Raw genomic sequence first — 12312 nt, 5'->3', positions numbered from 1 at the left:
ACTTTTTCAGCAACGAATCAGAGATTTTTTTTATTAACTCATACGGATCAACAATCTGTATGAGTTTTTTTTTTTACGGATTTATTAGCTCAGTTTTGAGTGTTCGATCAATAATGTAGGAGACACAAGTTCGAGTCCTGTTTGGACTATTAATTTTAAATTAAATCGTAAATTATATTTTTAAAAAAAATCCTATGGGTCACGTACGGATTGGGAATCCGTAAGCTCAATTTGGATTGGCAATCCGTATGGACCTATGGATTGATAATCCGTAAAAAAAAAAAAAAAAAAAAAAAAACTCATAAATCCGTATGAGTTAAAAGAAACTCATACTCCGTATGAGTATATAGATCGTTAATCCGTATGAATCATATAGATCGTCGATCCGTGAAAAAGTGAAGGACATTTTCGTCCTTTCACTATTTTGCTGGGTGTCCCAACAAAAATGCTAGGTGCCCCTAGAAATTCCGGAAGCTTAACTCCAACTTGCTATGGATAGACAGTAAGATGGGCTTGAAAGAGTTTTTTTTATATATATACAAGGAAAGGTAGTGAGAGTAGATAATGAAGTCTCTAGGCAGCAAATGCTAAACATAAGTTAGTAGCACTGAAGAAGCCAGCATTCTTGAGGAAACCTGGCCTGAAACCCAGAGCACTGGTGATATAACCAAAAAGACTTTGAGATGTTACAAGCCAAGGCTCTTTCTCTGCTTTGACCATGTCATGATAGAATCAGTTGACTCTATGATGAAGATAGTAAAATTCATTCTTGCCTCTAGTTTTTCGTTTGGGTTAAAACTTAAAACAATACTTGACCTTTCTGATTGTAAGCTCATTATACCAATGAATTAAGAAATTGGTTTCTCCAGTAAGTACCTTTTGAAATGTGCATAGGAAAACCAATTTATTTCTTCTGTTGGACCAAAGGACAACTCTTGGATGTATATGACTGTAATCCATTTGAAGTTAGCACATCAACTTTTTAATAGCCTTATCAACTTTTTAATATCACAGTAACATAACAGCTCTCGTTTAATAGCCTTATCAACTTTTTAAGACATACAGCTTTCCATTTGAAGTTAGCACATCTACTTTATAATCCATTATTGTCTTCTCAAATTTTTTTTAAAACAACAAACAATTACCCGACATAGCGAATAGCCGATTATGGTTAACATTGAATAACAAAAAATGGCTAAAATATAAAATGGCACTGAGCATCCTAGATGCATATAGTTAATGAACTGTTTGCAGATAAATAATGCCTGAACTGCATTTTCATTCATTGAGATGGAAGCTGTATTGCTATGTGAGTTCAAAGCTACTAATTTGATCATCAGCTAGGTTCTATATATAGTGGAATGAATATTCTACATTTGTGCTTAAATGAACAATTTACAATGAGGGAAACCACATGAATATGCATAAATTTTTTCATGAAAAAATGTGACAAAAAAGAGAAGAAAATCGGGTTGGCCTAAATATCTGAACTGAAGTCCACTTCAGGTTGTATATTGCCATGTATAATCCAGAACCAGTCAATGCTTCAGTTTCTGAAACAAAGCTTCTATATTGAAATCATGCTAAGTTGTAGAGAATTTGATCAGATCCAGTGCTAGTGCCTACTAATCCAAGACTTCAGATGGCCAAAGGCATTTCCAAGTGGCAATCTCAGCCTCGCTGGTAATCTTTCTTATTCCGCCATAAAATCCATCAGCCTCGTTCCCCTCCTCCCTATGATCTTTCCTACTGACAGTGGTCAGCCTCCATCGTGAGCCAGGAGTGTAATGATTGAACTCTAGCACCACAGTGTCTGCAAGCAACACATTTAGCATTGAATAAGCTTTGTTTGAATCTCAAGAAAACAGTTCATTTTAGTAGTCTGGGATAGGATATAATATAAAAATGGCAATGCCTTGACACTTGCAGTAGTGGAAACTGACCAGTCCTTCAACATCTTTAGTAGTTTATTAGAGCTACCAGGTTTTACGTTTGCAGCCAGCCTTTATAAATTTGAAGTTTTCATCCAATAATGATTCATTGACAATAAGTGAAAGACTTAAAAGAATTAAATTTTAACTAAGAACACAAGTTTGTTGGATTTCATTTCAAAGTTCACGGCAAGCAAAATATCCCTTATCAACACAAGGCAACTAACCCCATATTTATAAGCACGAATTTTTCATTACTGAAGCACTATGAAGCCTAGATATGGAATAAGACAAGGGTATGACACGACACGAATACAGCGATACAGCAAATTTTTTTAAATTAAGGATACAATCCATCTTTGATACGCTAATAAAAAATTATATATGTATGCAAATATGCATACTTCTGACTGAAGTAGTGGTTTTCCATAATCCCTATCCTTTAAGCATTTTTTTTTTTAATTTTAAAACTTCAATTTAAAACTATTAAAATTAAAAAAAAAAAAAATTCAGAAAATGACACGAGCCGTATCTCACTACGGCTTGAGCCATGTCCCCCAACCTAAGCCGTGTCCTAGTCGTATCCAAGTTGTATCCATTATTTTTATAAAAAAAAAATTCCGATACTTCCTGGATATGTATCGGTGTCCGACACTGGTACATTGACCATTTGGATTATTGGGGCTTCACAGCTGAAGCATAATTTTAAATTAGTTCCATTTTTTATTACTATTCCTACTTTTGTGGTTATTGTTATTGTGATGAAGGGAATGTGAAATAAAATGTCACAAGGATACCTTAGAAGGATGTCATGGATCATTCTATCTACAATTAACAAGATCAGGGAATAAAAAAAAAGAAGTGTTTGGAAGCTTATAATAATCATGTTAGTCCCACAAAGAAAAAGGATTCCTACTAGAGTTGAAACAGCCTACAAAGGGATCGAGTTCTTTAGCATAGTTGGCCATAAATGTACCCACTGAGACATAAATTATCAACGTGTTGGTGGAACTGATGACATACTGACCATGAAATGTCTAGGGGACCAGTCAAATAGCATATCAGGTGGTCCATGTTTAGATATATTAGAATCCAGAGAGAGAACCAGCCAAACCTGTGGTCTGGCTGGTCTGTCAAAGCAAACTAACTACACATGCATGTCAATTTTTTTCAGATTATAACCTTCACAATGATAATAATAATACTAATACTACTAATAATAATAATTGTTGATTATAAAAAATTAATATATTAAATCAATAAACCAGCATATTTTAAGCTTTACTTAATTTCTGTCTTAAAAATTTCTAAGCATCAGCTTTCTTTAGCCTCCATTCTGTATCTTTATAATTAGGCTCAAATATGTTTTTAGTACCTCAAATGAGGGATATGTCTTTTTTAGTCCCCAAATTAGAATTTACATCTTTTAGTCCTTCACATTCAAGAAATGTTTTTATAGTCCCTCCTGCGGTCAAAAACTGCCATAAATTTTCCATCCAAATCACCAAAAGTCAGGAAGGACTAAAAAAAGTATTTTGCGAATTCGAGGGATCGAAAAATATAAATTTAATTTGGAGGACTAAAAATAACAGACCCCAAATTTGACAAACTAAACATATTTAAGCCTTATAACTATAGCTATATTAAGTTATATCTAAGAAAACAAAATTCATATGAATCCCACAACCATTTTTTTCAACAAATCCCGAAGATTTGTCCTTTCACTGATCCACTAGACAATCAATCATATATACTCGGAGGCAGAATACAATCCTATTTTGCTAGAAGGCAAGAAAAGATGATTGACTGAATTAATGATAAAAATTATAACCAAGAAAAAGAAATGATTGATGATAAAAATCATTCAAAACGAAGTTCAAATTAACTCACCACTACTATGACATCGGCAATAATTTTCACTCCCATTGCATGACTCCAAGTGGCCTACAACACCATACCACCAACCTGCCATAAAGGTGCACCTCGTCATGCAACAATTCATTTTAGCTTAATATATTTCCAATCATATACTTGATACTTCTAATATGAAGTATATAAAGGCTCTTTTATTAATCAAGGTATAAAAGATTAAGGGAACAGCTTAGAAAATGTCAATATTATTCAAAAATGAGTTCTCAATTATCAAAATCTCATCACATGGGTATAAAGGAAATGAATAATTAAGAAAAAAGGTAATCATTTTTATATCAAAGACTCAAAGTAGACCCAACTGCCCCTTTTATTGGCTCTGTTAGTATAGACATGGTCCTGCAGTATGTAGTCATTCTCTTCTATGTTTGGTAAAACTTAAATGGCTCCTAGGGTAGACCTTTTCCCAGCCAAAGTAATTAAATTAGTAGGATTAATGAAAATAAATAAATTAATTAATTAATTAATTAAAGCAAGATGTTGGAGAAAGGAATAAACCATAAGGAAATTCTTTGTTTCTCCTCCATTGAATCTCTATGTGATCACCCGGATACAAATCATTTAAACAGTCGGAGACATGAAGATCATGCGGAGAAGTATCAATAGGAGGTGCTCTTAGCCTTTCCCATGGGATGCCACACTCTCTAGCATCTGCCCTTCTTCCATGTGGAGGATATCTGTAATAGGCAACAAATCAATAATTAGGTCATCAGATTTAAACTTCATTTCATTATATTTTCCTCCTATGCTTTCCTTAAAAACTCTTAAAACTTGCTAGTATAATCTCTAAAAGACTACATAACCAATGTTAATATATGAATAGATAGACTATATGAGCACCTACAATCATGCCAATTACCTGGCTTGAAAGGTATCAGTTCGCGGATCATAGCTAAGTTCAGCATCATAGCAAGATAGCATGAATCCAACATGACCATTCTACACCACCAACAGCAAAAATGCAACTTCGTGAGAAAACACAACCCACTGTTTCCCATTGAAATTCAAGCAAACTGGTTTTATATTTGTAGCTAGCAAGGTATATATATATTTTTTCAATAGAAAAGTACAACAAAAGGGTTTGTTTATACATATCACATACCTCACGGTTATAGACTTGAGCAGGGAACCAAAAATTGCCAGACTCAAGAGCAAGATACCAGTTCATGACTGAGTCAACAGGCAGAGAGCTCCTCAGCTTTGGGTTATTATAATTTGCATCAACCTTTGGTCTAATCCATTGGAAAGGCCAATGAAGAGACATAAATCTCATCAAACCCTTTTGCCTGCCATGTTTAAGACCCCCAACATTCCTTTTGGAAGCAACATGCCATTTCCACTCCCTATAAGCAGCAGGGCCAATAACTCTACCCCACTTCTTCCTCATGTGCTTCTCCCAAAGGTGATCACTCACACACCTCTCCCTCAAGGTGCGGCACACGGCGGCGATTCGACACAGCGAAGAGGGGGGAAGCCTCTCAAGAATGCAATCCAAGGCCAACTCAGGCAAGTCCAACACTGACATGTCAAGGCTTTCCTCAACATTCTCCACTCTTGAAGTCAGACTCTTCCTCACCAGAGACATTCCTATGGGAATTTGACACAGAAAACCAATCCAAAACCGGTTCCTGAACAGCTTGGAGATTGTGCTCATAGAAAACTCTTGAGAAAACAAAAGGGGAAACAGCCACATCTCAGATGCCCATGATGGGAGAGGCTTGAGAAGGAGGGACTTTAAAAACAAGAAGAAGGAGATGCAAGTGATGAAGTAAAGTAGCATTAGAATATTGAAAGTCTATTGCGGGTCAAAATTGGATTTGGCATATGTGATAAGAAAGAGAGAGAAGCTAGACTATAGAATTGAGTCAGTGGAGAAGCCAATTGCGGAAAGGCAATAGCTTATAAGAAGAAACCTCACTACTTAACCCAAACTGAAGCAAATTTGGAATCTTCAAACACCTTTTAAAGATGGGGTTTTCTTTTGGTTCAAAGAAACCCCACCAAAACCCCAATGGTGGGTCTCCTCACCCCCAAAGTTTGAACAAGGTACACACCCACGCACACCGACGAACTTGGGTGGAAATTGCCTTGACTTGAAAGCTTCAAAGACTTGAACCACTGTTATGTTACTATGTAGTATAATATAACAATTAACAAAAAAGAAAAACTTTAAAAAAAAAATTAAGCTATATTGGACAAAATTAATTAAAAGATAGTCAGAAGTTAAAAGACTATCTTATTCAAATAGAAGTATTGGATAAAATTAATTTTTTAAATAATTAAATTATAAAAGGATAGAAAAATAATAAAATTATAATTTATTTTAAAAAATAAATATATTAAAGATAAAAGTAAAAAAAAATAAAAAAATTAGTATTTTAAAAAATACTATTTTAAATAGCATTTTAAAAATAATAAAAATTATTAAAAAAATGTTTATGTAATACACAAATAAATTTTTTAACTAATAAAAAAACTAAAAATTAAATAAAATTTCTTATGAAACATAACGTTACCAATAACAAGCCTTTGAAACAGTTTTCTTCATCTTATTAGCTTCCAACAACAAAAAGGAGCATAACCGTACAGACAAAGCTAACAGCTGTCAATCAATCAAAGATTGAATCTGTAGCAATGGGTCCTATGAAGTAAAAAGGAGTGAAGCCAGGAAGCAAAATAAGGTGGGGGCACCAAGATCTGTATAAGGTTTTTTGACACCTGGAAAATGGGATTGGCAAGACAAGAATGAGAAGAAGAAAAAATTAATAAAAAGGAACAAAGATGAAGATAAGTCTAGATGCAAAGACCCATATCTAAAGAATCTCTTGGGCAATTGAATAATAAAATCTTGTTATGGGAATATTTAGTTCCTAGAACAGATCCGTGGTAGTTGCAATTGGAGGCAGGAATTGGTCCACACACACCCCCCAAGAAAATGGATACAAAACAAGTCCAAAGGACAACAATTCTTGGGGGTGATGTGCACATGAACAGAAGAGGATTTGATTAATAGGGATTGATGGTGGTGATGATGAATGTTTAAGGGTGGTGTGGTGTGGTGGGTAGGTCCTCTCTTCCAAGTTCCGCCTCCTTACCCCAACAAATTCTTCTTCACCTCACCACACCCCAATTATGCTCTATATTCAAGGGACCCCAGCCTTGTACTACTACTTTCTTTTTGAGGCAATTTAGCAAACAGTTGATGGGTAATAAATGGAAAAGAGAAGGATAAAAACATTTATTTATCTAACAATTAAAAAACAAAAACAAGGGGCGGCTATGGTTAAACTAACATTATTTTTGTGGATATCAAGACATTTCAACTTCTTGATTCTGCGATCCAATAGGATCAATTACCTAAATAATATATATGACGAAATAAAGAATTAATACAATGATTAATTGGAAATTATATTTTGATAATATTTTTGTTTGGACTTAAATATATATAATATATTTGTTTTATTTTTTATCTTTAAAGTATTTTAGATAGTATTTTTTTTCTGTTTAAAATATTTTTTTATTATCTAAAACTCTTTAAAGATTGAAAATAAAATAAACATATTTTATAAGAACTAAAATAAAAAATAAAATTAAAAAGATAAAAATGCTAAATTATTGGGAAAAAAAACATTTAAACCATAGTTGGAATTATATTTTGATAATTTTTTCTATCTCTTGTTTGCAAGTGGGTGGGAGGGAAAAAGACAGTGGTCTTTGGATAATCTATGGATTATGGAGCAGTTGTTATCACTGACACTAATCATACCCGCCAACGATTGCTTCCCTGCAACCGTGTCTATTATTATAACTATGAGTTCAATTTAAACATCGCATTGATTGCACGCACGTTTCGTGCCAGAGGACACCTTATGATTTGATAAAAATAAAAATGGGAAAATGGCTAAATTGAATCGAGGCATATGTGAATATTTAGGAATTAGGATCAAGCTCTGTCTTCTAAATAAGCATGGAAAATATAATGACCATCTAAGCCAACATTGTGAAGTTATTTTAGAAATCGAACCGTGTTAGTTGATTATTACAATTATTTGTAACCGATTACACCGAATGTAAATCAAATATGAGAAGTAACACCATGAGTATTATAACTTATTACAATGATTTATAACTGATTAAATAATGGAAAAGAATATTTACCTATTTATATAAGAGATAGTGTGGTAGGTCATAAATTAGGAAAATTTTCACCTACTTTAAATTTTTGAGGACATGCGAAAAATAAAGTGTTAATCGATTACTTATATAGTTAATTGATTACATCACATCAAGAAGTTTGTTTGTACAAGAATTTATAGTCATTGTTTTAATCAATTACACTTAGTATTAATGGAATACGTCATGAAAAACTTTGGTTCTTGCAAAAATAAATGCTTGTTGTTTTCATCGATTATATAACGAATTATTTCATTACGTTGATTCTTAAACTTGTCCAGAATTGACTTAGAACAAGTTAGTTAATTACATTATTGTTTTAATCGATTGTATCGGTTTGGATCTTAAAAGTTATAAATAGTCACAACTCTCATTAGTGTGATAATTCTCTTTTACCTAAAACTTATTGATGTACACTTCTCGGGAGAGCTCTAAAATATATCATCATTCAAGGATTACATCATTTATGAATCTTTGATTCACAATTCAAAATCATCGTGGCTTAGATTACTCAATTGGTTTCATTGTCATTAGCTAGTGGGAATGTACATATAAGGTGATATATTTTCTTATCTTTTTTATCTTTCTATTTTTCCATCTTGAATGGGATGCTCGCTGAAGCTATGTAGTAGGACTCTACATAGGTTAAAAAATTCTTGTGGGATCAAGAACTTAAAGCTTTTGTAGAGTTTAATTACTTGTGGTGTTTGTATGTAAATATCGAATTGATTAGTGGAAATTCAAATTAAGGTTGTTTGAGTAACTAGAAATAGATCTTAAAGATTGGACTAGTATAAAATTCTTCATGCCTTGTCCCTCATTGCTATAACTTTGTTATTAATAATCTTGAACATTATATTGGTGTAAAATCTGATTAGCCATAGTGTTGCTAATATCGGTCAATTCCCTTATAGTAATTGTTTCAAGGAAAGGACTTTTTCCCTTTATTTTCTACTTCACTTGTAACATTATGTTTTTCATAATTGGTATATTAAGTGATTTAATTAACTTACAAGAGTAATTAAATTTAATTGAAGTTTTATAATTAAGTAATTAATTAATATGAGATGATGGGTGTGGTGCTTGTATGTATGTTTATGTTTACATATTCAAAACAAAAAAAACCTTGTTTTGGGTGTCAATAGTAAGTTTTAAGGTGTTTGGACTGAGATGAATGAGCCTTGAATGATGAGAATGGAGTGTGTGAACTTTTAGTGTTAAGTCTAGATGATCCATCTTTACCCATGATTTTGATAATTATAAAGATATAAATTGTTAACGGACTAATGAATTATCTTTAAGTGAATAAGACTGACTATATATGAGCACACTTGGTATTATTTCATATCCTATCGCTCTTACTAGTGTCCATTGACAAGTGGAAATTGTTTTATTAAAGACTAAAATTCAGTGTCCAACACATTGTTATGAACTAGCGAGCACTCTAGGTGAAAATCAGTGTTTATACATTGTGTTCCTTTTACACACGTGATAATTGCTAATTATGAGTATATTTTGGAGTTAAATTATATAGAAATTTGTAATTTTTCTCTTCTAATTTTTCCTTTTTGAGCAAATAATTGTTAAATTAACATCATTTAAGGTTTTGTGCAGAGAATATTAAAAGTGATGGATTTATGAAGCTTAATGAGTAAAATAAAACCCAGAAAAATAGAAATAATTAAGGAAAGCAAGTTAATTGAGGAAAAAAAGACTAATTAAGGGAAGCATGACTAATTAAGGAAATAAGACTAATTGGGAAAAACATAGCTAATTAAGGAAAGTAAAATAATTAAGAAAATGAAACTAATTAATGAAAGAATGACAACAAGGGAATCAAGAATCATCATCCTCTATATCATCTTCTTCTTTTACACATCCCAACTTTGAAGAACACATCATGGAAGAAGACCGGCCACGGAGGATCACCTTGGAGGACTACTCTAGTACCTCTACACCTCAGTATTTCACAAGCATAATCCGGCCTGAAGTTCAATTTGCCAGCGTCTCTTATCCATATTATCTCATCCAGTTGATTCAAGGCAATCTATTTCATGGACTACCCAATGAAGATCCATATGCCCACCTTGCTACATACATAGAGATTTGCAACATAGTGAAAATAGCTAGAGTTCCTAAAGATGCCATTTGCCTCAACCTATTCTCCTTCTCCTTGGTTGGTGAAGCAAAAAGATGGTTGCACTCATTCAAAGGAAATAGCTTGCAGACATAGGAGGAGGTGGTAGAGAAATTTTTGAAGAAATATTTTCCAGAGTCCAGGGCTGCTGAGGTAAAAGTGGAGATCTCTTCATTCTACCAATTCCCTAATGAATCACAGAGTGAAGCTCTTGACCGCTTCCATGGTTTACTCTGGAAGACTCCCAACCACGGGTTCAGCGAGCCAGTTCAACTCAATATCTTCATTGATGGCTTGCTAATGTAAGCTTGCTTGGGGGGCTTCTATGGAGGCTGGATCTTTGAGCTTCAATGAGGTCCTGCAATGGTGATTTTCCACCATGGAGGTGCAGCGGAAGACAAAGGAGAAGAGGTGAGAGGAGGCGCCAACCACTAAGGAATAAGCCTTGGAAGAAGGAGCTTCACCACCAAGAATGTGTCTTGGATAAGAAGCTTGGAGAGGATGCTTCAATGAAGGAAAAGAAAGAGAGAAAGAGATAGGGGGAACACGAAATTGAAGGAGTAAAAGAGGGAGAGAAGTTGAACTTTGAGTTGTGTCTCACAAGACTTTCATTCATCAAAGTTACCACAAGTGTTACACATACTTCTATTTATAGCCTAGGTAGCTTCCTTGAGAAGCTTCCTTGAGAAGCTAGAGCTTAGCTACACACACCCCTCTAATAACTAAGTTCACCTCCTTGAGAAGCTTCCTTGACAAACTTTCTTGAAAAGCTTCCTAGAGAAGCTAAAGCTTAGCTACACACACCTCCCTAATAGCTAAGCTCACCTCCTTGAGATGAGAAGTTAGAGCTTAGCTACACACCCCCTATAATAGCTAAGCTCACCCCTGTGCCAAAATACATGAAAATATAAAAAAAAAGTCCCTAGTACAAAGACTACTCAAAATGCCCTGAAATACAAGGCTAAAACCCTATACTACTAGAATGGCCAAAATACAAGGCCCAAAAGAAGGAAAAACCTATTCTAATATTTACAAAGACGAGTGGACCCAACCTTGGCCCATGGGCTCAGAAATCTACCCTGAGGTTCACGAGAACCCCAAGGCCTTCTTTAGCAGCTCTAGCCCAATCCTCTTGAAGTTTTCTATCCAATACCCTTGGGGGGTAGGATTACATCACTTGCGACCCCATTCAAAGCAGTTACTTGATGCCTCCATTGGTGGGAAGATCAAACTAAAGACACCTGATGAAGCTATGGAGTTGATTGAAAATATGGTAGCCAATGACCATGCCATCCTTTGTGATCGAGCCTACACACCTACAAAGAAGAGTCTTCTCAAGTTCACATCACAAGACGCACCACTAGCCAAGAACAAGCTCCTAGCCAAGAAACTAGAGATCTTCACAAAGACATTGAGCAAGCTTCCTCAACATTTGCAGGCAGTGCAACCTGCCCATTCTTCAGTCATGCACATTGGGGGATGCAACATTTGTGGTGGGGGCTATGAGTCAGGCATGTGCATGGTACAAAATGATGTACCCAAAGAAGTCAACTATATGACCAATCCACACCATCAAGGATTCCATCAAGGAGGACCTCCAGGATACAATTAGGGGGGAATTTCTCTTAAGGCCAAGGTTGGAGATCCCACCCCAAGAATAACTTCAACAGAAATCAAGGAGTTTCATCTAATCGGCCTCTCAATCAAGGGCCTGATTTATATGAGAAAACCACTAAGCTAGAAGACACTTTGAATCAGTTTATGTAGGTTTCTCTATCAAATCCCAAGAGCACTGAGTCTGCCATCAGGAATCTAGAGGTACAAGTGGGCCAATTAGCTAAACAGTTGGCTAAAGCGTCCACGAACAGTTTTGAGGCCAACACGGAGAAGAATCCCAAGGTGGAGTGCAAGGTAATTTTCACTAAGAGTCAGATGAGGGAGAATGCAGAGAGAGAAAAGAGAGCCGAGGGAGTATTGGAGGATGTGAGTAATAATGAAGGAGAGAATAATAAGAGAGAAAAGAAAGAAGAGAGTAAGGAAAAGGGTGAAAAGGTCTTACCCACTAAGACCAAGAGTTAGTTAGCAAGGGAGGCTACCAAAGAGATACCCTCAGTCCTAGTGAAGGAGATCCCATATCCC

The 12312-nt window shown here is 34.8% G+C and overlaps 1 protein-coding gene across 1 annotated transcript; it reads right to left on the bottom strand.

The window, feature by feature from the left end:
- Nucleotides 1-1236: 1236 nt before the first annotated feature.
- Nucleotides 1237-6006, bottom strand: LOC114403466 (F-box protein At2g26850-like). Its single transcript, XM_028366466.1, has 5 exons — nucleotides 4963-6006; nucleotides 4720-4799; nucleotides 4359-4537; nucleotides 3822-3896; nucleotides 1237-1813 (listed from the first exon to the last, which is right to left on the bottom strand). Exons 1-5 carry the CDS (start codon nucleotides 5638-5640, stop codon nucleotides 1626-1628), a joined length of 1200 nt encoding a protein of 399 aa, XP_028222267.1. The 5' UTR covers nucleotides 5641-6006; the 3' UTR covers nucleotides 1237-1625.
- Nucleotides 6007-12312: the final 6306 nt, after the last annotated feature.

Source organism: Glycine soja, chromosome 20, assembly GCF_004193775.1.
Source record: "Glycine soja cultivar W05 chromosome 20, ASM419377v2, whole genome shotgun sequence".
In the NCBI taxonomy this organism is placed as follows: Eukaryota; Viridiplantae; Streptophyta; class Magnoliopsida; order Fabales; family Fabaceae; genus Glycine; species Glycine soja.
The sequence above is the reverse complement of the archived record's forward strand: the minus strand, read 5'-3'. Positions and strand labels throughout refer to the sequence as shown.

Excerpts from the sequence above, each read along its gene's own strand:
- LOC114403466 (XM_028366466.1), bottom strand. The coding sequence starts at position 5,640 with ATGCTACTTTACTTCATCACTTGCATCTCCTTCTTCTTGTTTTTAAAG. Across the intron at positions 4,538-4,719 it reads ACTGATACCTTTCAAGCCAG|ATATCCTCCACATGGAAGAA; the intron begins GTAATTGGCATG and ends TGCCTATTACAG. Across the intron at positions 1,814-3,821 it reads TTGCCGATGTCATAGTAGTG|ACACTGTGGTGCTAGAGTTC; the intron begins GTGAGTTAATTT and ends TGTTGCTTGCAG.